Source organism: Barbus barbus, assembly GCF_936440315.1.
Source record: "Barbus barbus genome assembly, chromosome: 15".
In the NCBI taxonomy this organism is placed as follows: Eukaryota; Metazoa; Chordata; class Actinopteri; order Cypriniformes; family Cyprinidae; genus Barbus; species Barbus barbus.
In genome coordinates this window covers 20722162-20748608 of record NC_136743.1, presented here as the reverse complement: position 1 = coordinate 20748608, position 26447 = coordinate 20722162, and the positions used below count along the sequence as shown (strand labels likewise).

Sequence of the window (26447 nt, the reverse complement as noted above, 5' to 3'; positions counted from 1 at the left end):
AACTTTTTTCCCCTCCCTTTTCAAATCTCATATCACATCGGAAAGGCATTTATTTTCAATAAAAATTAAGGAAACAATCAAAAAGTTGAAAATAATGTATCGGGTAGGGTTAGGGTAGGTGTAGGGAGGGCTTTATTGTACCAATAAGGTGGCATCCATTTGAATTAAAATTATAATTTACACTCAATACGTTATTATTGCATACTGTTTATTTTTTTTACTACAATACTGAGGTGCAGATAATTGCCACTATTTGCAACAAGTAGTATACATAGCACAAAATCCTGCTATTTTAACATTTTTTGATTATTTCCTTAATTTTTATTGAAAATAAATGCCTTTCCGATATGAGATTTGAAAGGGGGGGGGGGGGGGGGGGGGGGGGGTTCGGCAAAAGGCGGGATCGAACCCGGGTCGATCGCGTCAAAACAGACGATGATACACGGTTTACTATCTGCGCCACTGGAGCTGATGCTTCAGTTGACTCTGCTGTTCTTCTCGTTCTTCCTGTACACCTTGATTGACAGATGTCTCGTCCAGTCAGCGGTGAGTAATCTATTCCCAAACCAATGGCGCTGTCTCGAACTATACCGACCTCTTCCGGTTTGTCTGATTTGTCGTTGTGTTTTCTGACTTGATATTTTGTTTTCGGATTTGTTGTGTTTTTTCTGACTTGTTATAATGTTTTCGGAATTGTTGTTGTGTTTTCTGAATTGTTATTTTGTTTTTTAGATTTGCGTTTGTAATTTGTTATTTTGTTTTCAGAATCGGGATTTGTTTTGCACTTCTCGGCCACCGTAGTTTCGTGATATTTACATAGTTTCCATCAGGTTTTCTGGAATTTTGCTTCCAGAAATGTGATAACTATGCTCAATCACAATGACTATGCTTGTCCTCAAACAGGGTTTCCAAGGAAAGACTGGACCTCCTGGACCTGGAGGTGTTGTTGGCCCACAGGTGATCTATAGCAGTTGCTGTTATATGTGTAGAAATAATAAAAACAACAACATGTTGTTCAAATAAAACATCTCCTGCAGTTAGCCAGAAGTTAAATAAAAAAACCTGTTTGAATTTGAAAGGGCTCTACAGGAGAAACTGGACCTGTTGGAGAGAGAGGACATCCTGGATCACCAGGGCCCCCTGGAGAGCAAGGTCTTCCCGGAGCTGCTGGCAAAGAAGGTGGAAAGGTACGGTTTGCTAAACACACTCACTTCAGATCACTCAAGGGTAATAACTGGGAAGAATTCACATAATGTTCAGTCCAATTTTACAATGTGTAGGTGGCTGGTAAGGCCTACAAATAGCATCTGTGGAGGTTGGTTTTTTTTAGGTTTGAAGACTAAATTATCATTGTCTCTCTCCTTGAAGGGTGATCCAGGTCCTCATGGGGTTTCTGGGAAACCTGGCCCTGCCGGACTGAAAGGGTTCCCAGGCCAAAGGGGGATTCCTGGCACAGCGGTAAGAACAAATGAGTTAATGTCGTGTGCCCCACCAAATGGCCATTAGCTGCTTAACCGCCTGCTGTTCATGCAAATGCTTATGCTGGATGAATACCTCAGGAGAGGGTACAGTCCTAACTATGAGACTGAGGCTCATGGAGATTAACTGACATATTTAACAAGCATTTAGACATTTAGCAAGCTTTTTGAAATACGTCTTTAACACCGCAGAGAAATTCCACTACAGTGTATTGCAGTACAACTAGGGATATATAAATAGCCAATTTTGATTTTATATAGACTTTAATACACCAAGGCCCACGATTTATTTGAAAGAAACTTGTGTGTACCAACATAATCTCTTGTTGCAGAAACATTTTAGAAAATTAGTTTTTATCAGATTTTACAGTTTCACAGCTGTTTCAGGACACCAAAAGTTCATGAGGTACTCAAATGACATAAAAAAGGCTAATACTTTATAATAACTGCACGCTACATGCTATGAATCATTATATATGAATCGATATATGCTAATTCATCATTTATAAAGCATTGTCCCTACCCGACAGTAGTAAGCAGTATAAACGCTGTATTAACATGTATTCTTACAGTACTTCGTGATTAATTCACATAGTTATAAAACCTTTAGTAGTTGTGAGTTAACTATTTGTGTGAGCTAATCTAAAGTGAGCACTACTTATGCCTCAAAAAAAATTTAAAAAGAGATTTAAAGGCTCAGTTATCTTCTAAACAGAAAAAGGAAACAAACAAAACATGGGGTAATACAGATCTTAATGATCGTATGAACCACTGACAACTCCTAAATAACTGGTTTGCTATTAATGTAATATTTAATTTAGAAATGATACATTGATCATTAATAAATTATGAAAATACAAATATAAAACACACTATTGATATGCTCATAAATCAAGAACAAAGCATTTATAGCTGTATTTACAAACTGCTTACTACTGTCTATTAATGTAGGAACAATGCTATATAAATGATGAATTGACTATTTACTAATGCTTAACTAATGGTCCATTGCTTGCAGTTATTATAAAGTTTTACCAAAAAATGCTAACCTATATCTCATAAAATCCTTGACTTTCAGTCTGTTTCAAAGGTGCAGTTTGCCATATTTATTGTCCCACTGATGTGGAACTCTGTGGGCTTGTAAATTATTTTGTACATAACAAACCGCCACAGTTGGCCAACTCAAAGCAGGCAAATGTCACAGGGACTTGGAATTGTCTCTACTAGTTTTTCTTCATTAAGAGTATTTAAAACTGTGGGACTGAATATAATGAAAAATTGTTTTGTTTTTAGTATAAGAAACAGCATCTGCCTTCTTGATGAATTTCAGTCTCCACTAGTTATTTTTTTCATGAATCAGTTGTTGTTGAAAGTTACATTTGAAACACAAAGCCAGTATGATTTCAATAAACAACAGTTGATTTTGCCGTCACTTGCTATTTTGATGTTTACTTTTAGCTGGCTCATATGTTTTTCATGACTCGGATGGGAGGAGAGTGACGCGTCCTTGGCGTCACATGACAATGCACTGCCAGCATTTGTTTCTGATGTAGGAAATAGAGAGATTGCCAGTTGTATAAACACTCTGGGCTGTATTTCGAGGAGACATATTGTACAAACAGCTGCCATACACTGGCACAAACACATGCAAGCACACACAGATTTTCAGATGCTTTGACAGATTCTGAAGCACAGCTCTCATTAGAGAATTAAACTGCTCTCTCTCTCTCCTTCTCACACAGGGTCTATCTGGTCTGAAGGGAGGCGAGGGTCCACAAGGTCCACCCGGTCCTATTGTAAGTACCTGCGCTACCATGGAAACTCTGTCACTGCAAATGATCAATCTGCAAGCTTTGCCTCTATTAGTGAAGTGACATCAGGCAAATTCTGGAGTGGGCACAGTCAGCAGGTGGTGAATTTAATGACCAGTAATGTTGGCACTGAGAGCCCAGTTTGATGTGTGATCTGATCCCACACAGTCTGATCACGCTGAATGAGTCAGGCCTGATCAGTAAGTCCGTCACCACGTCAGTAATTGCATTCGAATCATACATGAAATATGCTTAGAGATTCAGGCCTGTTGTCATTAGGGATGTCAAAAGTACTGTGATTTTCGGTATGTGCTTGTGTGGTTTGTGAAGTGCACTCGTGATAATTCTGCTAAGCTCCAGAGTGATCAAATGTACTTTGGGAAAAATGCCTGACTTTGCGGGATACTAATGAAACATTTACATTGCATTTTTAGTGTCAGAATATTGGACCTGTGTATTAGGACTATAATGGAAATATAGAAAAGGAAAGAGAAATATTTCACTCTTAAAACTTCAAGCAAATTATGTAATGTTTAATGAAATGTATTATCTTAATATATCTTATTATATTCATGTACAGTGCCGTGGAAAGGTTTTTTGCCCCCTTCCTGTTTTTTTATTTTTTTGCATATTTGTCACACTTAAAAGATTTAGATAATCACACAAATTTTAATATTACACAAAGATAATGCAAGTAAATACAAAACAAAGTTTTTAAATTATGATTTCATTTATTAAGGGAAAAAAGCCGTCCAAACATACCTGGCCCTACGTGAAAAATTAATTGCCCCCTGTTAAATCATGAAAGAACTGTGATTAACCACATTATTTTAGAAAGCTGAGTTAAATTTCACAAGCCAGACCCAGGCCTGTTTACTACCAGACCTGTTGAATCAAGAAATCACTTAAATAGAACCTGTCTGACAAAGTAAAGCATGCTTAAAGAGCAACACATCATGCGGTCTTAAGAAATTCAAGAACAGATGACAAACAAAATAGTTGATGTATCAGTCTGGAAAGGGCTATAAAGCCATTTCTAAGGCTTTGGGACTCCAGCGAACCATGGCCAGAGCCATTATCCACTAATGGAGAAAACTTGGAGCAGTGGTGAACCTTCCCAGGAGTGGCCGGCCTACCAAAATTACCCCAAGAGCACAATGACGACTCATCCAGGAGATCATAAAAGAACCCAGAACAACATCTAAAGAACTACAGGCCTCACTTGCCTCAATTAAGGTCAGTGTTCATGATTCAACAATAGGAAAGAGACTGGGCAAAAACGGCATGCATGGGAGAGTTCCAGGGCAAAAGCCACTGCTGACCAAAGGCTCGTCTCACATTTGCCAAAAAATATCTTGATTATCCCCAAGACTTTTGGGCAAATATTCTGTGGGCTGTGTGACAAAAGATTAACTTTTTGGAAGGTGTGTGTCCCGTTACATCTGGGGTAAAACCAACACAGGATTTCATTAAAAGAACATCATACCAACAGTAAAATATGGTGGTGGTAGTGTGATGGTCTGGGGCTGCTTTGCAGCTGCAGGACCTGGGCGACTTGCCATAATTGATGACCATGAATTCTGCACACTATCAGAAAATCCTGAAGGAGAATGTCTGGCCGTCAGTTTGTGACCTCAAGCTCAAGCGCACTTGGGTTACGCATCAGGACAGTGATCCCAAACACACCAGCAAGTCCACCTCTGAATGGCTCAAGAAAAACAAAATTAAGGTTTTGGAGTGGCCAAGTCAAAGTCCAGACTTAAATCCGATTGAGATGCTGTGGCATAACCTTAAACAGACCATTCATGCTCGAAAAACCTCCAATATGGCTTAATTAAAACAATTCTACAAAGAAGAGTGGGCCAAAATTCCTCCACAGCGATTTGAAAGACTCATTGCCAGTTATCGCAAACGCTTGATTGCAGTTGTTGCTGCAAAGGGTGGCACAACCAGTTATTAGATTTAGGGGGCAATTACTTTTTCACGTAGTGCCAGGCAGGTTTGGACAGCTTTGTTCCCTTAATAAATTAAATCATTATTTCAAAACTGCATTTTGTATTTATTCGGGTTATCTTTGTGTAATATATAAAAATTACTTTGATGATTTGAATCTTTAAAATGTGTGACAAATATGCAAAAGAAAAAAAAAACAGGAATGGGGCAAAAACCTTTTCACGCCACTGTATATGCATAGAGAATGAGAGTTCAAGTATAAATTTTGTGATAATATAAAAATGTATTATTTTCTATTAGTATTTTACTAATACAAATATTTTGCTATTAATACAATAACAATATAATTAATTATACCCTCGTAAAAAAGTAATATATTTAAAATTCATTTATTTCATTCTAAGCATAGTTCAAATCTATTAACATATTTACTGACATATTGCTGGAGACTTACTGATATAAAAATTATATTTTAACTTTATTTGGAGTGCTACTTGTGCACAATGCACATTTTTAATGTCACTGTTGATGAGAATCATATGCGCTTTGAATAATATCAGTCTTTAAATGTGAGATAATTAAAGTGTACCTAAAGTATACTTACAATAGCTCCACTTTAGCGCAATCAAATATACTTCAGTGTATCTTTAATTGGACTTCAGCACTATTTCCGCACAAGTAAAGGGCATTAAGTACAAAATTAGTTGTTCCAATTTAGCTGAATTTAATAATACCAGTTTAGTATTTGCAGTACAACTGAGGGGTATTTTTATATAAATATGTAAATGTAGTATTCTTAGCATGAAATAAATGTATTTCAAATAAATATATATTTATTTTTCTCAAGGGTATTTATATGTTTACACAGTGTATAGTGTTAAAGTATTATTAACTGTAATATTGTAGATTAAATTTTACTTGGACATTTATGTAATACTTTTTTTATTATGAATTTAAAGAAGCATGTTCAATAGTTGAATTAAGTGGTATTGAAAGTTGTATCAGTAATCATCCTGTTTCACTGTTCTTGCTATTGACTCCTAAATTTTTTGTATGATGACAACCCTGTGATCATATAGAATGTAGAGTAAAATAGATCTTCCATTCTGCATAGAAATAACATCCTGCTATTAAAGTAACTGCTGTCTGTCTTCTCTCGTAGTGCAGTGAAGGCACAGCAGTAGAGCTTAAAACCATCAAAGCTTCAGCTGTGCGCTATGTGAAGCCCCTTTCAGCTTGAGGAAGATTGGTGTAGGGATTCATTGTCTATCTTGTATAAAAAGCATCTGTACAGCCCGGCAAGAAAAATCTCTGAAATCAGAAGGATTTTTAGTCAGTGGCCCACCCACGCCAATCAGCCATCTTATCTTTGCCTAAATAGACCTCCCGCAAGTGCCTGAATTGCGTCACCAGCAGCAGAGTACAACTCTTCTGAGAAGTTTCTAACAAAGAGTTGAGTCAGTTTGCACAGTGTGCAGTTTGCCTGTGTGTTTGTGGTATATTAGATGAGAAGTGAGTCAGGTCTGTGTGTTGTGTCCGTTTGATAGTAGGATGTATGACGTGGTCGTGGTGTCAGTGGACCATTCATTGTGGAAATGAGCAGAAACTGTTCATGCTTCATTATTTGTAGCTTTAAAATAAACAAAAAAAACTTTTTGAAAGTTATAATTAATATGTGTGCACAATGTTCTGCCCTAGAATGTGTTGGTAGTGCGGTGTAGTGTGCAGTGACCTTGACCCCTCCCTATTTAGCATGTGTTTATATGGGTATGTGCATGCATGTGAAAGCAACCGGATGTCTTTAAGTAAATGGTGAATAAAGCCCTCTCTCTGAGAGCTCTCTTCAGTGCTAATCCTTCAGTGCTAATAGATGCTCTAATGGATTGTTTCTGAAAAACACATGCTACGCATTGGTTTTGAACCTGAAAGCTCGCTCTCTCATAAACTTTTGTCTATCAGTAAGACCTGCTGATACACTGTAAAGAAAGAAATATGTTTAATGTGGTACACAAATGTGCCTTAGTGTTTCTCAGTGCTGAAAAAGGATCTGTATGGGAACATGTCCCTCAGAGCAAAAACAAACTACCGAATAACACGGTTCCCCCAGACATGGAGCTCCTGGAAATATCAGTAACATTTGGAACTGTCATTTCCAGGCCTGGAAAAGTCATGGAACTTTAAAGTGCCCCTATTATGCCTTTTCGAATATTCCCTTGTCATGTAGCAGTATGTGAACATAAACTTTCTGCAAAGTTGTGAAGCCAAAAGTGCACAATATATATTGTTATTGTCTATCAAAAAAAAAGAGTCGACTCGCAATCGCCTAAACGAGTCGTTAGGAATTCAAATCTTATTCTGTTACGGCTGTACGTCATGAAGTAACACATTTGCATAATGTACGCCCATGGGCTGTCAATCACAATGGACTGTGCCATCTGACCAATCACAGCAGTGACAGCTCACGGAAAGGAGGGGTTTAGAGAGACTGATTCTTTGAACTGCTTCGCACAAGTTGTTTAGGATTCATTTAGAAATGAGGTAAAATTAAAGCTATTTTTGGAGAAAACTAAAGTGTTTTTTGACCTTGGATGCATGTAAACCTGTTTTAGGAGACTCATAAAACAATATTAGCAACCTTAAAAATGGCATAATAGGGGCACTTTAAATATAATTTTTTAATGGTTTTGTTTAGCTCTAAAATATTTAATGAACTATATACAGTGCCTTTCAAAAGTTTGGGATCAACAAGATTTTTAATGTTTTAAAAAAGTTTCTTATGCTCATCGAGGCTGCATTATTTAATCAAAAATACAGAAAAATAAATTATACTTTAATATACTTTAAAATATAATTTATTCCTGTAAAGCAAAGCTGAATTTTCAGCATCATTACTCCAGACTTCAGTGTCACATGATCCTTCAGAAATCATTCTAATATGCTGATTTATTATCAGTGTTGGAAACTGTTGTGCTGCTTAATTTTATTAGATTTTTTTGTTACCTTTAATTAAAAAAGTTAAAAAGAACTGGAGTAATGGCTGATAAAAAAAATCAGTGCTGCATCACAGAAATAAATTATATTTTAAAGAATATTCAAATAGTAAACCAATATTAGAATATTAGAAACCAATATTTTTTCCCCTCTGTATTTTTAATCAAATAAATTCAGCCTTGAAGAGCATAAAAGAGACTGCATTAAAAAACATTAAAAATCTTACTGATCCCAAACTTTTGAAAGGCAGTGTATATTATACAGATGTTTATGGCATTAAATAAGTAAAATGCAATAAATATTTATATTTGAAAGCATGAAAGAATGTGTGAGTGCGTGCATGTGTGTTTAAATAGATATATAGATACTTTCTATACTTTAATTCTTTTCATTGATTGGTGCATAACATACAAATAGAAATTTGCACAGATATCTCTATCTCTATCGGTAATACATCTCTTTGTACAGGAGTCAATGTAAATGACTGTCCTGAAAAAAATTATGACAATTGATTAGTAAAAGAAAAATTATGGAATCAACACACCCAACAGAAGAGCAATTATTGTTGCGAACAAATTATGTTTGCTAGTGGAACTGGAGAAAATTGTTCATTTAGAAATGCAAACATATGTTTAAATTTTTTAGGTAACTCAAGATATGATTTGTTTTAAATGAGAATGTTCTAATTTGGTTAATAATCTCTCCTGGAATCCAGTTGTGATGGTCAGATTTAATGGGATATGTGTGTCACAGGGGTCACCAGGAGAGAGAGGAGCAGCTGGACCCGGAGGACCCATTGGTCTAACAGGGCGCAATGGCCCTCAAGGACCCCCGGGACCTGCTGGAGAGAAGGGTGGTCCGGTGAGTGCACATTGTTTGGAGATAAAAAAAAATGCTGATGTTAACTTGTACATTGTCCAAAAGAATAAGAAAGAAAAAAATAGTGTGAATTCAAGTAAATTGGGCCACTTTTTGTTGAGATGAATAGCAAAACATGGCCTAATTTACCTGAATTCACCCTAAAGAGAGTAAAATAGTCACTGTGCTTTTATCAGATGCATGGATACATTAAGTGATGCACTAATGTCTATAGATTCCTGTGGGAAACAAAAGGGGCCAGAGGAAAAGAGTTTTGGTTCATTAAAATCCATCTTTTCAATAAACACATCTAGCACAAATAGCTTAGCCAGTTTAATGCAGCATCCAAACAGAAACTCAATTCAGTTCATTTAGACTTTTACAGCACACAGTTAAAGCTGAAATCAATTAGTTGACTGAAAGGTTCTTTAATAATACTGAACATATTCCTCTGCAAAGTGTATAAATGCTGTTAATGAATTGCAGTGGAGCTTTGTTTGCTCAGCCTGTCTGTATTAACCAGATTAAAGTATTCCTCATAGGATGTAACAGTTTCTCAATCAGCACTTTCAGACATGTTTGTAAACTGTTATTTCTTAACTTCATGCAGGGTGAGAAAGGACCTGCTGGTCCTGCCGGCCGGGATGGCATCCAAGGTCCAGTCGGACTCCCAGGCCCAGCCGGACCTCAGGGTCAACCTGGAGAGGATGGTGACAAGGTGCAGCACTTTATTCTAAACTCTACAGAATTCACAGACATCATGCCCCTCTCACATCTGTACACCATTAGTGACAATGCGGACAGAGTTTTCACTTATCCATCACTATAACCAAACAAGACACAAAATCATTACTATAGTGAAATGTTGAAACCAGTGAAATCGAGGCGCGCACACACATGCACGTAAACCAAGTAAACAAACGTGCTTTGAGGCTAATGCATTCCAGAATCTATTATCGCCCTGTTAAATGTAGAATAGTGCTTTTTTAGATCCTTATCACGTCCCAAGCCACATTATTCTTTTCAGCTGTGGCGGCAATGGTGTTGGAGGGGCCAAGTAATCAATTAATTGCAAAAACATCCCAAGGTCTTGGTTTTACTGTTAAATTAAAATCTCTGGAGTAAAGTTTACTCTGCTGTTGATGCTGAAGTGACCTTGATACATTTTTGATGACCAGGCAACTAGGGAAAAGTTTTAAACAGCTTAAAGTTTCTTGATTTTCAAAAGCTTTTTTATCTTTTTATTTTCTCAGGGAGAAGTTGGAGGACCAGGTCAAAAAGGAAGCAAGGGGGACAAAGGCGAACATGTAAGTTGAACAGTATTTATTATAAATACAGCATATTTAAAAAATATATGAATTATTATATCTTTAGCTGGTAACATTTTATAATAAGGTCCCATTAGTTGAATGCTTTACTTGACTTAATTGTACTTATAAGTCAGTCATATGCCACTGTTGCTACACTTTATATATAGTATATTTGTTACAGTATTTATCCATAATTGTTAACATTATTAAAAATACAACTGTTTGTGTTAGTTCATGTTAGCTCAGGTCCATGAAATAATATTAACAGATATTTAATATTTATTTGAATATTTAATTTTTATTTACTTTATTTTAATAGTGTATTAGTAAATGCTGAAATGACCAACATTAACTAAGATTAATAAATGATTTAAAAGTATTTTTCATTGTTAGATTATGTTAGCTGATGTATGTTAACTAAATTGAACCTTATTGTAAAGTGTAACCATTTATTTTATGTATCATTTTAATATTATTATAATAATGTTAATTATTTGTTTACTCTCACTTATGCCTATTTTTACCCAAACAAATGCTATCTTTTGCGCTTCAAATGTTCATATGAGATCTAGCTTCACAACCAGTCCCTAAAGTTGTCCTGATTGTCTTTTGCTGTAGGGTCCACCAGGTCCAGTAGGTCCTCAGGGTGTAATTGGAGCTCCAGGTCCTGCTGTGAGTACTTACAACCTTCCATTTGAGCCGTATAGGATGAAATCCAAATGATCACCTCTTTTTTCCATTCATCCTGGAGTAGTTGTCACACAAATATATAATTTTATTACTGCAATGATTACACACATAAAAAGTATCTTCACTGCTCAAGTTTCTTTTTGTGGCCAAGTAGTTAGTTATCTGAGATGTTAGTTAAAAGGATGTAGGTTTAAATCTTGCAAAGGGTGATGCATTAACCTTGAAACAATGTTTAAACGAATGTTTTATGTTTTCAAAGCATAAAAACACTTGCATGTAGCTAAATCATTAGAACATTGTAACTACTGGCCCGGTAGGGAAAGTGACAGTTACGTCAACTGGACAAAAGTTTCTTACATTGGGTCATCTTGATTGTTTAACTTCATTGCTCCTTGTGTTAAGTTGCACTGTAAGTTGCTTTGGATAAAAGTGTCTGTTAAATGACTAACTACTCGCATTTTCTCAGTTTTGCCTGTGTCAGGCAGCCTGCTGAGTTGATAAAGCAGCAGTGAGAGTATGTTGTCAGGGCCAGGTGGCACACAGTTGAATATTTAAAGTTTATGACTCAAGCTGAACACTCCCAGCTGGGTCTCTCTGTTTCCTTGATACATTAGCTCTATAAAAGCTGATAATTACACCTATTCTGTGCAGTTATATGCAGAACGTTCTTGAAAACTGTTTGGCTTTTCTACTGAATAGGATATTATAAATTGGAAAATGTGCGAAACGTTAAATCTATTAGATTACATAATGATGTTGCTTACAAGATCTTAGTCACTTAAATATAAGCAATATTTGACTGAACCTTCTTTCTTTATATGCATACATTATTAGGATTGTGACTTGATTAAAAAAGTAATAAAATTAATTATATGCAATGATGTGATTTCCACATAAATTACCGTATTTTCCCACATGAAACACAAAATGACCTTATACTGTAACACGCATTTGAAAACGAAACAAATGTCGACCATATTCCCTGATTTGTGATAATCGTTTGCAAATCTGTTGTCAACAAAAGAGAAGCTTTTAGGTCTCCCTGTAGTTTTAAAAATAAAATAAAAACTCTTGTGATTTTACATTTGAAAGCAAAGAAATAGTAGTGTAATTTTACTGTTGTACTGTAAAATAATTTATTTTATTGATTTTAGAACATTTTAAGGATGGAGTGTACGGTTTTCCTTCTTTTTTGTCCTTCACTGATTACATGCCTGTACATGATTTGCTGATGAACTAATTTAATTGATTGCATATTGGATGTAATCAATGAAATTAACTAGTCATTTACATCAATAATTTCTAAGAAAAGGCCTCATAATAATAATTCAAAAACATTATTGCAGTCAAGTTAACACTGAATAGATATTCAGTCCATTGTGAGCTATTTTTTTTTCAATGTTAAGCATATTAAATTGATCTGTTAGAGCGACATAATTAGTAAATACATGCATTAATAAATTGTATATTTTTATGATTAATGACGTTTGTTAACCATCATGGTGAAGTCTGTCCTGTAGGTCCATCAATACTGCATTGCCTCATAGTCTATAATACAAACACTCCCATCATATCCTGCAGTGACCTGCCATTCAGACATGTTCTTCTCACAGACAGCGCGATTTTTTTTTAATAACTTAATCTTCATTCCGCATTTGTTTGAACTGTGCTGAACCCCTCTTTTCCCCTTCCACTGACCCTGAAGAGCAAGCAGCATCAGAAATGAGGGCAGCACATTCTCACCCTCAATAATTCCCCTGGGCGTTCCTCTGAATGGCACGTCTTTTCAAGCTTGACTTTTGATGTCTCAGGGGGTAGATCTCATTTTCATGCTTGTCTGCGCCGTACACTAGAGTATGAAAGACATTCTGGGGTCAGCAAATTGACTTTACATGTACAGAGAGTGTTGTACTATACTTCCTCACCATCATGTTCAGAGTTTGTATCAGCTTCAGATGTTAACCGTCAGTGTGTTATCATTTATCTAACTGTTTTTTCTTGTGTAGGGAAGTGACGGAGAGCCCGGGCCCAGAGGTCAGCAGGGTATGTTTGGGCAGAAGGGAGATGAAGGGCCCCGTGGTTTCCCAGGTCTTCCCGGTCCTGTCGGACTGCAGGTACAGTTATCATCTTTACACTAATCTAAACACGCCTGTTATGTATCTGCTGCAAGCATGTTATTTAATTTACACAAAGCTCCACTATTAAATATCATCGAGGCAGGATAATTGAGCAAGGAGAGCAATAGCCATTTTTAAAATCTGGATTCAATTATGTTGCTCTAAACTTGGCTGATTGATTCCATCACTTTCAGTTTACTTGACATTTTCAAGGTGGATTGTAATTTTATGCCAATAGCGCCACCAATTCGATTTTCAAAAATAATGATTGCTTTTCAAAAGGATTCTTTGAACGCTTCCTGTCTGCCATTGGTCGGCCAAACAGAGCCCCACTCCAACTTACCAAGTTCAGTCCATTGGTTGAGCCATTGTTGCAAACATTGAGACACTGAAAAATTTTGGTAACTTTACTTTATGAATTTAAAACATTGATGCCACCTCTGAGCCTTTGTAAATGTCTGTAAATTTACCTACGTGCCACTTTTGTGTTCTTCTGTGCCACCTTTGTAGTCAAAACTGATTTTGTTAATATTGACTTCTTTTGATTGGTAACTTATTCTTCGTGTTCTACCTGTTCTTATTCAATTTTTTTATTAGAAATTTAGGAAAAGCTTACTTTTAATAAAATTAGAAGACAATGCCATTACAAAAAAATGGCCTTGTAAATCACTTTAAGGAGTCAACTATTACCTAGTAATGGGAAGGCTAATTTTTGTTATTGATCAGAATGTGCTCCTGAATTTTTGACAGTGCTCTTAAATATTTTAGATTTAGGGGGCATTTCAAATGTGGTCACCCTAGGGCACCCTACACTGTGTTAATCCGGGCCTGATATTAAGCAAAACGTTTTTAACATTGATAATAATATGAAATGTTTCCTGAGCACCAAATCAACATATTAGAATGATTTCTGAAGGATCATGTGACTCTGAAGACTGGAGACTATTGTTAAATTTTAAATAAAAATTTAATCGTATTTCACAACATTGTTGTTTTTACTGTATTTTTTTTTTTTTTTCTGGGATTTGAGTCTAATAAATACACCCTTGGTGAAAACCATTAAAAAATCTTACCGACCACAAATTGGTACTGTAGCTATCTCTGGGTGTTAAGAAACTATTATGACATAAAAAAAAAATTACACCCTTCACCTTTATGGGAATAATGAGGAGGTGATTTTCAAATGGCAACAGAGGCTGCTACTCAACACAGCAATATTACAGAGTCACTCAGAGCAATTGACTGGGAATCAAAGGTAATAGGAATAGTGATTCATCCCAACTGTGCTAAGTGTTTGTGCTCTGCATCTCCTTGTTAGTAGCTCTCACTGATCCTCCACGATAATGATTTTTGATCCGAAGAAATAGATTTAATCTTAATTTGTTTTCTCTCAGGTTTTGAATAACTTGCTAATGAGAAGTAAATGGACTTTATTAGAATGGAGACTATTCATTATCTTTTCAAAACCCACTGTAAATATAACGTATAAGCTGTTTTGGCACTTGGGGAAATTGTTTCCCTCAAAATGGCTGTGAAATATCACTTTTGTCCTTTTATAGTAACACAACATTTATCACAACAATAAGCAGTAAGATATGTATAAGCGGATACAAAAGAGCATGTCTGCTAAATACAATGACCCAGAATAGCCTTGTAATTACAGATGTTGACTATGAACAATAGAGAGAGACGTCTGTTGGTATTGTTGTGTGATAATGATCTGAATAACATTCAAACCTCTTTAGTCAAGCGCAATTATATTGCAAAATGAACTGCTTGCCAAGCGTTGCCTCTTTTTGTGTTTCATATTTTCAAAGTGACACCGCGTGTGACATATTCGCAGGGACCCAAATGCAAATGCGTTAATTGCCATGAGGTTCCTTCTACTGCTAATTACCAAAAATTGTTATTTGATTAATAGTGTTTACCCGATGGCTCAGAGCTGTAAATATATAATATTAATATTCAACACTGCGAGACTGATTGTTATTCTAAATTGTCATGTTGTTCATGGGGGAAGAGGAAACATTAACGTATCCTCTCTTGTTACTGAAGGTTTTAGCATTTTTTAAATTGTAATAGGTCAACTCTTATGTAAACTGGAGTTGTGCCTGATTAATATGTAAAACTTGTTTTCCTCTAGGGTTTGCCAGGACCGCCAGGTGAGAAAGGAGAGAATGGAGATGTCGGCTCAATGGTGAGTTTGTAGCATCCTTGTTGTCAAAATGCAGTGTTTACTATATTTTTGTCATAATTAGTCTCAACTATGTACTGAACATGCATAGTTTCTTTATGTACTGTATATCTTTATTTTGAGGTAAGGTGCAGTCACATCTACCGTTGCTTGTTAAAGAATGTTCTTGTGGAATCTAGTCATTTCAGTTGGAATTCATACAACTCGAAATTCACTTGTGTTCTGTGTGTTTGTGAAAATGACGACATCTGCTTCATGCATTGCTTCAGTATTGATATTGGACAAGCGACATTTTTAGCCTGTGATTTTGCTGAAATTTCACTAATGTGACCACACCTTCGTATTATTAGTTAGTGCCACTTATTCACAAACAAAGATGTGCAGATTCTTGTAATAAATAGGTCAGAATGATTCTGATTTTGGTTTGAATGAATCCATTGAATCTTCCAGAGTTATCTTATCTTAATTGATTGACAAGCTGTTGTTTTTTTTTTCTTACAGGGTCCACCTGGTCCTCCTGGTCCCAGAGGTCCTCAAGGTTCTAGTGGAGCAGATGTAAGTTTAAGAGGGCAATATTTGTATAGAAACTCTATCAAAAAGATTTGAATCAACAGTGTTGTTATTTGATTGACAGGGTGCTCCCGGCTCTCCCGGAGGTATCGGCGCAATGGGTGGAAATGGTGAAAAGGTGGGTATTTCTTGAATAGATCTCTTTAAAAACATGAATGTACATAAATATGTATTGTAGTTATTATGATGAATGTGTATAGATGTTACAGTGTAATCAAGGTAAAACTGAGCTTGTTTCCCCTCAGGGTGAGACCGGTGAGGCAGGTAATCCAGGACCACCAGGAGAGCCTGGTCAAGTAGTAAGTATTTGTTTGTGTTCAAGAGTTGTTGAGTCTGATTTTATGAGTGTTTACCCAGACGTGTCTGACCTGCATGTAATTGAGGCTAATCTATTTACATTCAAGGAGCATAACTACACAAATCCTTGTTTTTAACTCGGAACACATAAAGCTAATGACCTCAAAATGTTCACTCAAAATGAAAATTCTGTCATTAATTACTCACCCTCATGTTGTTCCAAACCCGTAAGACCTTTGTTCATCTTCTGAACATGAATTAAGATATTTTGATGAAATTCAAGAGCTTTCTGACTCTGCATAGACAGCAATGGAACTACCACATTCAATGCCCAGAAACGTAGTAAGGACATCGATAAAATAGTCCATGTGACATCAACTGTAAAAAAAAAAACTGTAATTTTATGAAGCTACAAGAATTATTTTTGTGCACAAAGAAAACAAAAATAACAACTCATGTAGTTTCTTTTCCTTGTCATTCTCAGGAGTTATAATATCTCACGTGTTATTAGCACAGGCAGGTGAAGGCTGTTATATTGCTTTATTGTGGATTAATTTGACCTCACTCTGCTTTGGAACATCCATGTGAATATTTTCCACTAGTAAATATATGCTGAGGAGAACATCACTTCCATTCCAGATGGTTGCTGCTATCGTCATCCTTTTTCACCCAGGGACATTATTTCAACCAACGCCTGCTGCACAAACCTGTTTATGTGATATCAGCATCTTAAATGCTGCTGTTTGTCTGTTGGTCTCAATGATTTTTGAGACTAAAGCTTTCTGCTTGCATTAGTAGTTTAAGGCAACAATCAAAGTTAGTTTTAAAAACCATCTTTACACGTTGCAGTAATAGGAATTTCAGTTCAGTATATTTATGTTTCCTTAAATTCAAAATTTGAATTGCATTTCACCCTGTTGGCTACCTCAAATCAAATTCAGAAATTCAATTACTCAGAAACTAAGCAATAAGTAACCGTTATAATGTCTTTATTGCCAACATTTTACATTTTAATCTCAAATTCAAAGGATGTCGATGGTTGTGTCTTCCATAGGGACCCAAAGGTGAGTTTGGAGAGAAAGGAGAAGCTGGCCCTCCTGGAGCTGCAGGACCCGCTGGTGCAAGAGGACCCCCTGGAGATGACGGTCCCAAAGGAAACCCAGTAAGTCTCCATCAATGACATCCCAGAAAGCACTCTTCATCTATTACACTGAAAGTATAATATATGATGACTGAATTGATCCATCATTTCTTTTGTAATTTAGGGTCCTATTGGCTTCCCTGGAGATCCAGGTCCTCCTGGTGAGCCCGGAGCAGGTGTAAGTTCACTATGAAGACATTCAAAAAGAGTTTACTTGCTTTGCATCTGTAAAATAACTATTTCTGTGGGGAACAAATGCAGTTGAAAATGCTGGAAGATATAGAGCGAGGGGAAAAAACTGTGCATCTCTTTTTCAAAGTACTTTATATATAAACATTTCATAGAAAGTCATGTAGTTTCATGTCCTCAGGTTTCCACTCAAGAAACCTTTTTTTTTTGCACACAGTGTTCAGCATATATTACAGGCTTCATTGCACATTTTTAAGGGAAAACATTGCATAAAGTGTAGAAGATCATTCAAATAAGTAATCAACAAGTTATCAAAATAGTCGGTAGTTACAGGCTTAATGTCCAGGGTATTAAACAAATGTTGTAAGGAAACTATAATATGATGCTTGATGGAAATGAAGTATTAGGGCAATGTTGTGATGTAATGTCGTTTCACACAGGGACTGGATGGCCTTCCTGGAGACAAGGGAGATGATGGAGAGGCCGGTCAGCCTGTGAGTGATGGTCGACTTTTATGTTCAAACATAATGAAGCTTGCTAGTAATGTATTGAATTTTTACTCCACAGGGTCCACCTGGTCCATCTGGTGAAGCTGGTCCTCCAGGACCCCCTGGAAAGCGAGTGAGTACTTTACCAGGCATTTTGTTCTTTTGGTTCAGTGTTGGATAAGCTATTTAAAGGGACACTTTCTTATTCTTTGTACTTGATTTAATTACATATAAAAAAAAATACAAAATATGCTTTTAAATTAATTTAAACTAATTTAAATTAGATTTAAATGCTCTGTACAAAGTCTCTGCTCAAATATTAGAAATATTAGGGGAAAAAATATTTCAAAAATTGGAAAAATAGGTGATGTGTCTGGTGGTGATCTATTATTTCAGATGTGTTATGCCTACAGGAGTACAACTGTGGACCGACAGTTGTTTGGCGACTGGTTATATCTAGAAATGCACACATTTTTGAAAACATTTATTTTATGATGTGCCATGGGGGGGGTTGCATCTTTCATATACATCTGAAATGTTCTTGTATCAGTGTTGTTGGAGTGTTTTCTGGACTGCTTTATCCAACCAAATGATTCAGTGCATGAGTAAACTGGGTGAATGATTCAGACTGATTCTCAAACCATTTTGGATCTTTTTGATGCATTCAATGAAAGAACGACTCTAGACTCTAAAGAGTGAGTAATTTGCCAGTCGGGCATCACAGTTCATATTTTAAGCAAAGTGATGTAGCATTTCATGTCACTATGCTACCAGGTTGAAAAATAAAAAAAATGCTACCCTATTTTAAAAGTAGCATCTCTACTGTCAAGCTACTGAAAAGAAATCTAGTTAAACTAGTAGCATCATTGTAGCAAACTAACGTAGTATTCCAACAGCTCAGACTTGAATATACTTGAATATACCCAGCTTTATATGAATATACCCACTGTAAGTACCAAATGTTTGGTGTATAACTTTTCGTTCTTTAAAAAAATTTAAGAAAGTACTTGTGTGCATTACCCCTTTGTTGTTCCTTCTATAATCTGCTGAGACCAACATTTTCAAGTAGGTTTATGAGCTTCCCTTGTAAACTCATGTTAAAAGTAGCCTATATTTTATGGGTCACATTTATTTTTAACAGATCTGTAGAGCACAAACAATAAATCTTTAAAAGGAGAGCACAGTCAGGATTTTACTGGGTCTTCCCTCAGTAAATTGTTCCCAAGTGAGTAAAGAGTGCACGCTTTGCTTGGGAAAAGGCATTCCTGTGAAATCTCAGTATAATATAAAACCTGTTTGGGAAAAAATGGGCTTCTCACATCAGTTTGCATTGCTGAAGAGCAGTTGAGCTGAGGCTGACATTTAGACAGTTCTATTATAGAATATTGACCAAAGTGGGTTGAATGCAGCACTGTGCCGGCAATGTGATAACCGAAAGGAAATGAAGTTGTCATTGTCAGCTCTGGTGCCATCCTCAAGACTTGGCTTAGAATTGATTACACTTTTAGCCCTAACACATCTTCTGATGTATTTACCACAGTAAACTTTTAATTTTCAGTAGCGGACTCAACTTCAGAGAGAATTTCATTTCAGTTGTTTTCCAAAGTGAGTTTTATTGCCATATATATATGTCAGGAAAGAAATTAAGACTGGTTTCAACATATGAACAAGTCAGGCTTTTAGTCTGAAAAATAGAATTTTCTCATATCAGCAGAGCTGTTAGTAGCAATAAAAATGCATTTCAGGGCTTTCCATTTTCACCCGCCTTACTTACAACTTTAAGTGGGTCTGTGCATGAAGCTGATTCATTCGGCAGACATCGGCCTTCTGTGTGTCTTGAATCTAAATGTGCACACCCATATTGATCATGGACATTCTCACACTGAGAAAACAATACCATCACTAAGTCTTTCACGAGTTACTATTTGTCTGGATAATCATATTAATAGTGTTCACAAATGTGTGGACAGTAATGCTAAATGTCTGGATGCCTGCCCAAGCCATTACTAATACCTTTGCTTCAAAAATAATTGCCTTAATCAGTATTTTGTTCTTTTCCATTAAAAATATCTAAACACCCTTAAAACTTGATACATTTATTTCAGAATCAATATTGTGTATGAAAATAAGTCTTGTTTTTGAGTATCTTGAATTATGTTACTCCATTAGCAAATGTTAGTCCATTAACAATAGTAAAACCTTTGAGCCATAGACGTCATAACAGACGTAAGAGGTATAAAAGTGTTTATATGTGATTTCCAGAGTATGTTTTGCTTTCTGTGAGATATTGGTGAACAAAAACATAATGTCGTGTTGATAAAAAAAAAAGAAAGTACACTACCTTGTTGCCATGGTACATTTGGATGCAATACTTTTTTATTGTTGATGGCTCTTTATAGATATCTGCTGCAGAAGGTTTTGAGTTCTGTTTTTCTCTATTCAAGGGTTCTGCTGGCCCAGCTGGTACAGAAGGCAGACAAGGAGAGAAGGGTGCGAAGGTAAGATAGTTTCCGTTATTTAATCTATCACCTGAACAACCAAACAACATGATTGTCATTTGTATTGTAGAGTAAATCGTTTGTCCTCCTCAAAGCTTGATTTGTTATCTGTTCATGCTTTTGTCTGTCGAGTCCAATCTCTCACAACACTTAGAGGTCCTGACTTTTAAAATCCTTATTGAAAGATCTGAGAATGAGAAAGCCTAATTGGATGCCACAACAAGTTAAGCTTATACTACAGGTTCAATCAGAGGAAGTGACAGGAAATCTATATTTTCCCCCTAAAAGATTTTGTTCTTCAAAATGATTTGTTCATCCAGTTCATTTTATCACATTCGCATGGATATCATATTTGATTTTTTTTAGGACACTTACATTGAAAAGGTCAGCTAAATGACCAAAAACATTAGATTTATGTAGAATGTCCTTCACAAATATTTTTTTCAAATCACTTTTATTTTCCTTTTAGTTTAGTAAGTAGGTATTTTATGTCGGGTCCCATTCGCCATGTCAGGGGTATTTTTATTTTAATTTTTTTATGTATGATTTTTTCCCCCCACTATATTGGTCCTTAATTGTACTTTCATCATACAGGGTGAGGCCGGTGCTGAAGGACCAGCGGGCAAAACTGGGCCTGTGGGCCCCCAGGGGCCTCCTGGAAAGTCTGGAGCTGAGGGCTTACGTGGCATCCCGGGGCCTGTGGTATGCATTGGGAAACTCTTATATAGTTCAAATTGCTGCATAATTATATCAGCTGAGCAGAATAGTACACAAGAATCTCTTAATTTGAATAATTAAGCTTTTCAAGTTTAATCACTCTCCTTGTCTAGACAGTAGATTTGAGTAAATGTTCCGTGCATTCATTTTTGATATTATAGTATGTATTAATGGGCTTCTGGTTTCTGTCTGCTCTCTCTCAGGGTGAGCAGGGACTTCCTGGAGCTGCTGGCCAAGATGGTCCTCCTGGACCATTGGTAAGTAGATACAATCGGGCACCATTAAGTTGTTCATTTAGACTAATGAGTGTCAATCAATGTGGTTTTTGCCTAAAGAATGTGATATTTATGTGTCTTGACAAATTCTAGGGTCCTCCTGGTCTTCCTGGCTTGAAAGGTGACCCTGGTACTAAGGGTGAGAAGGTAGGTTTTAACTAGTACTTTTCTAAAGCACAAAATTAAGAATACTGCAAATGGAACATGTCAATATATAATTATAGTAAATGTCATGTGATCAATTTTGTAATTTTATATATTTTACTAAAGAATTTGGGGTTTATTTACACATACAGTATATAATTCAGCTTTGCCACCACAGACATAGAATAGATTTTTAAATATATTCAAATAGAAAACAGTTATTTTAAATTTAAATTGCTGTAATATTTCACAATATTGCTCTTTGTACTGTATTTTTGATCAAATAAATCCTGCCTTTGTGAGCTTAAGAGACTTTAAAAGCATTCATTATATACTTTATATGCCAAAATCATCTCCAAGGAAGTTCTACACCTTAAAAATGTCTCCTTTCCTAAACCTGTCTATGTATATTTACAATAATGCTGAGCTCAGTTGAAAGTTTAAGATGTGAGAGCAACAGGCCTCACTGGCATCTCTATTTCAAATAATGACAAATATAAACAAGCTCTTAGTGCTTTAAATTAATACAATGTCAGACAATGCTTGAACTGTTACTCTGCATGCGATACATAATCAATGCAGTATACATCTGTAAATCTGTTTTATGAGAGGAGACCTGCTTAGATGTGAAGTATTAATATTCTGGAGAGGCATGTACAGTAGCTGTGGCTGTAAATATCAGGTGTTGAATAGAAACTGAAGCACTTGAGCACCTCTCAGATTCGCTGCATTAAATAAGATTTATATTGTACACACTGTGGACTGTGGTGGCAAAAGATCCAGAACAATAACTTGTATTTAGTACATGATAAAAAAATAATAATAACTGTTTGCCATTTCAGCCTTTAAATTGATATTTGCAACGATTCTTTTTCTGAATAATGCATGCCATTGTTCCCCTGAACATTTTGGCAATAAAATTTCGTAGTCATAGGTTTCAAGTAACCCAGATTTCTGGGTTAAATACAACTTATGCTCAAAAGCATCTGTGGAATGCAATTTATCAGAAAAGTGTGACTGTATGTTTGAATTTGCCAAATATAGGCATGTACACTGCTATTAAAACCTTTGACTTAGTAATAAAGTTTCCCTTCACTCGTCCAGGGTCATCCTGGTCTGATTGGTTTGATCGGTCCTCCCGGTGAGCCAGGAGAGAAGGGTGACCGAGGACTGCAAGGACTTCAGGGAGTTGGTGGAGGCAAGGGTGACGCTGTGAGTGATGTGTGCTCTTTACATACACCTGAGTCAGTTCAGGATCTGGGTGGGCTTTTGTCTGCTCCTCATAGATGCTGTTATTTAAGAATATGTTTTGGTTTTGCCTTGAAAAATATGAATTGTTTTATTGACCACAGGGTCCCGTTGGTGCTGCTGGTCCCTTCGGTCCTCCAGGTCCTCCTGGTATTCCTGTAAGCATTTTTTTTTTGTTTTGTTTTTTTACTCTTATTTCTGGTCAAACCTTTTTTTCTGAAAATACATTTATATGCTCCACAGCTATTAGGAGTATTCCTCAATAAGATATCATTAAGCTGCTCTTTCGGCAAACCTGAAGATGCTCGCCCACTCTTGCCATTTATTCCACTGAATTTTAATTATTTTGGACAGTAATGTAATAATTTCATGATGTTTTTACATTCATTAAAAGAAAAGTGCTGTGCATGACCCAAAATTCAGATTTCATTAATGCAGATTTCAGGAATCTTATTCTGGCCGTGACAGTCGAGTTAATGCATTGTGCATGTAAACATGACATTTAACCACCCTAACATTTGCTTAATTAACTTCCTCGTTGTCTCTATCTTCAGGGAACACAAGGACAGAAAGGATCCAAAGGATCAACTGTAAGTGCTGAACCTCTCCATTACACATGGTTATTGAGGTGGTTAATTTTTTTGTTCCAGTTTAAATGAAACGTGTTTTCTGTTTCTCCAGGGTACAGCTGGCCAGAAGGGAGAGCCTGGCCTGATTGGACCACCAGGTCCTCCTGTAAGAAAAATATTATATTGCATGAAAATAAATCAAATTGACATTCTTATGTGTCCAATGGGATTGAAGTCAACCCTACAGAATTGTCAGTGATTTATTTTTGATATTCTTTGATGTTACACTAGGGCCCAGCTGGTGACTTCATTCAACCCCTCCCCATCCAGACAAGTAAAAAATCTCGGAGGTCACCTGACATGCAGGATGACGAAGCAGCAGGAATGATGGATTATGGTATGGAGGGAATGGAGGATGTGTTTGGATCCCTCAACACTCTTAAGCAGGACATTGAACGCATGAAGTTCCCACTGGGAACCCAGGATAACCCAGCCAGAACCTGCAAAGACCTGCATCTCAGCCAGCCAGACTTCCCAGATGGTGAGAGAAAGTTACTTTAGCATAGATAAGGCAGTTAAGAGTCAGTTAAGTCTGTCTGAGGTAAACAAGAGTTAATAATCAAAGATAAAACAGATAGAGATGAAGAGAGAAATTAAGAGTTACTTCTCTCTTTATCTGGGGCAAAAAAAAAAGAATTCCAAAATGGCGCCGCTGTGTTCGGACGCCGTTCAGGCCGCTCCGCTGAGATTTTGCTTTAACTTACTTTTTTACTTACTTCTACTTTCTCTTTTTACACATTCCACGTCGGCACTGATCACCTACAACATAGAAACACTTTTGGACATTGGAAACCGCTACACTAACCTGTTCCAGGACACTTTATCCAGGAATCCTTCATGGCCACTGGAGATTCTTTGGAACGCGGAGATGAAAAATAACCCCCCGAGGCGACGGATCAAGAAACACTGCAGGAAACGCGCTGGGATTCGAGATAGACTGGAAAAGGGCTCACAGTCCTCCTCTTCCGAGCATTCTGCTCGCAAATGTCCAATCCTTGGATAATAAGATGGCCGATCTTAGAGCCAGGATTAGTTTCCAACGGGACATAAGGGACTGCAACATCCTTTGTTTGTCAGAAATGTGGCTTTCGTCCTTGATCCCGGACACTGCTGTAATGCAGAGTGATAACTTCTCTGTTTTTCGGATGGACAGAACAGCAGAGGCTGGTAAATCCAGGGGTGGAGGAGTGTGTTTCATGATTAACAAGAAATGGTGTGATCCCAGGAATATCTCCATTCTGTCGCGTTCCTGCTCGCCTCATCTGGAACATCTTTCCATTACTTGCCGCCCATTTTATCTGCCCCAGGAGTTTTCATCGATCATTGTTACTGCTGTGTACATTCCACCACAGGCGGACACCGTCTTGGCTTTGTCTAAGCTTCACGATATGCTCAGCGGCTACATTAACAAACATCCTGATGCTGCCTTTATCATCGCGGGGGACTTTAACAAAGCTAACCTCAGACGGGTCATGCCGAACTTTCATCAACATGTATCCTGTCCAACTAGAGGACCAAACACACTGGATTATTGCTACACTCAGTTCAAGAATGCCCACAAAGCCCGCTCACTACCGGCTTTTGGCAAATCGGACCATGCCGCCATTTTCCTAACACCGGAATACAAACAAAGGCTCGTTCAGGAACCTCCGGTGCAGAGAGTAGTGACGCGCTGGTCCTCCCACTCAGAGGCTATGCTGCAGGCGGCTCTTGATGACGTCGACTGGGACATGTTCCGGGCGAGTTCTTCTGACGTCAGCAAGTTCACGGATGTAGCATTGAGCTTTGTAAACACACTAACCGAGCAAGCTACAGAAACAATAACTATATGGACATTCTCCAACCAGAAACCGTGGGTGGACAGAACAATCCGTGCTGCGGTTAACACACGCACTGCCGCTTACAATGAGGCTCTTCTGACCGGGAATATGAGCGAGTACAAAGCATCGTGCTATGCACTCTGACGCGCAGTAAGAGCCGCCAAACACCGATACAAAGAGGGAATTGAGTCTCATTTCCAGCTCAATGACTCTCAACGCATGTGGCAGGGACTGAGGACCATCTGTGCCTTTGGAAACAAATCCTCCGCGGAGGTGAGAGCAGATCCGTTGCTGGCCGACGAGTTAAACATCTTCTACGGCCGCTTCGATTGCAACAGCGGCGGCGCGTCTCTGCCGACCAGCGCATCAGGAAGCAGCAGGCAGAGCAGCTCTGATCCTGTAATCACCGTGTCGGAGGATGAGGTTCGGAGGGCGCTAAAGAAAGTGAACGTCAGGAAAGCAGCCGGACCTGATGAGATAACCGGCCGTGTTCTGAGGTCCTGCGCCGATCAGCTTGCTGGTTTGTTCACGTCTATCTTTAATGAGTCCCTTGCTACCTCCATGGTTCCCACCTCATTCAAAAAATCTGTCATTATCCCTGTGCCTAAGAACAATAAACCCTCTTGCCTGAATGACTATCGCCCAGTTGCCCTCACATCTATAGTCATGAAGGTTTTTGAGAGACTTGTAAAGAGCCACATCTGCTCCTCCATACCTGATACTTTGGACCCTCTTCAGTTTGCCTATCGCCCAAACAGATCTACGGACGATGCCATCTCTCATGTCCTCCACTCTTCCATCACACACTTGGACAGCAACAATGGGAATTATGTAAGGCTGCTATTCATTGACTATAGCTCAGCTTTCAACACTATAGTCCCCATCAAGCTGGCCTCTAAACTCACAGACCTCGGCCTAAACTCCTCACTCTGTGACTGAATTCAAGACTTCCTCACCGGCAGACCTCAAGTGGTGAAAGTTGGCCAGTTCACCTCAAACTCCATCACCCTGAACGTAGGAGCCCCACAG

The 26447-nt window shown here is 37.4% G+C and overlaps 1 protein-coding gene across 1 annotated transcript in view; it reads left to right on the top strand.

Moving 5' to 3' along the window:
* LOC306881365 (collagen alpha-1(XI) chain-like) overlaps positions 1-26447 on the top strand; it is an 86284-nt gene that overhangs the window by 54009 nt on the left and 5828 nt on the right. Inside the window, exons 38-63 of the mRNA XM_079435437.1 lie at positions 904-957; positions 1080-1187; positions 1369-1458; positions 3221-3274; positions 8987-9094; positions 9702-9809; positions 10345-10398; positions 11020-11073; positions 13098-13205; positions 15352-15405; positions 15904-15957; positions 16037-16090; positions 16218-16271; positions 17324-17431; positions 17535-17588; positions 18040-18093; positions 18167-18220; positions 20532-20585; positions 21180-21287; positions 21506-21559; positions 21671-21724; positions 22826-22933; positions 23074-23127; positions 23524-23559; positions 23651-23704; positions 23830-24079. Coding sequence (XP_079291563.1) covers positions 904-957; positions 1080-1187; positions 1369-1458; positions 3221-3274; positions 8987-9094; positions 9702-9809; positions 10345-10398; positions 11020-11073; positions 13098-13205; positions 15352-15405; positions 15904-15957; positions 16037-16090; positions 16218-16271; positions 17324-17431; positions 17535-17588; positions 18040-18093; positions 18167-18220; positions 20532-20585; positions 21180-21287; positions 21506-21559; positions 21671-21724; positions 22826-22933; positions 23074-23127; positions 23524-23559; positions 23651-23704; positions 23830-24079 — 1996 coding nt within the window. The remainder of the gene's footprint in view (positions 1-903; positions 958-1079; positions 1188-1368; positions 1459-3220; positions 3275-8986; positions 9095-9701; positions 9810-10344; positions 10399-11019; positions 11074-13097; positions 13206-15351; positions 15406-15903; positions 15958-16036; positions 16091-16217; positions 16272-17323; positions 17432-17534; positions 17589-18039; positions 18094-18166; positions 18221-20531; positions 20586-21179; positions 21288-21505; positions 21560-21670; positions 21725-22825; positions 22934-23073; positions 23128-23523; positions 23560-23650; positions 23705-23829; positions 24080-26447) is intronic.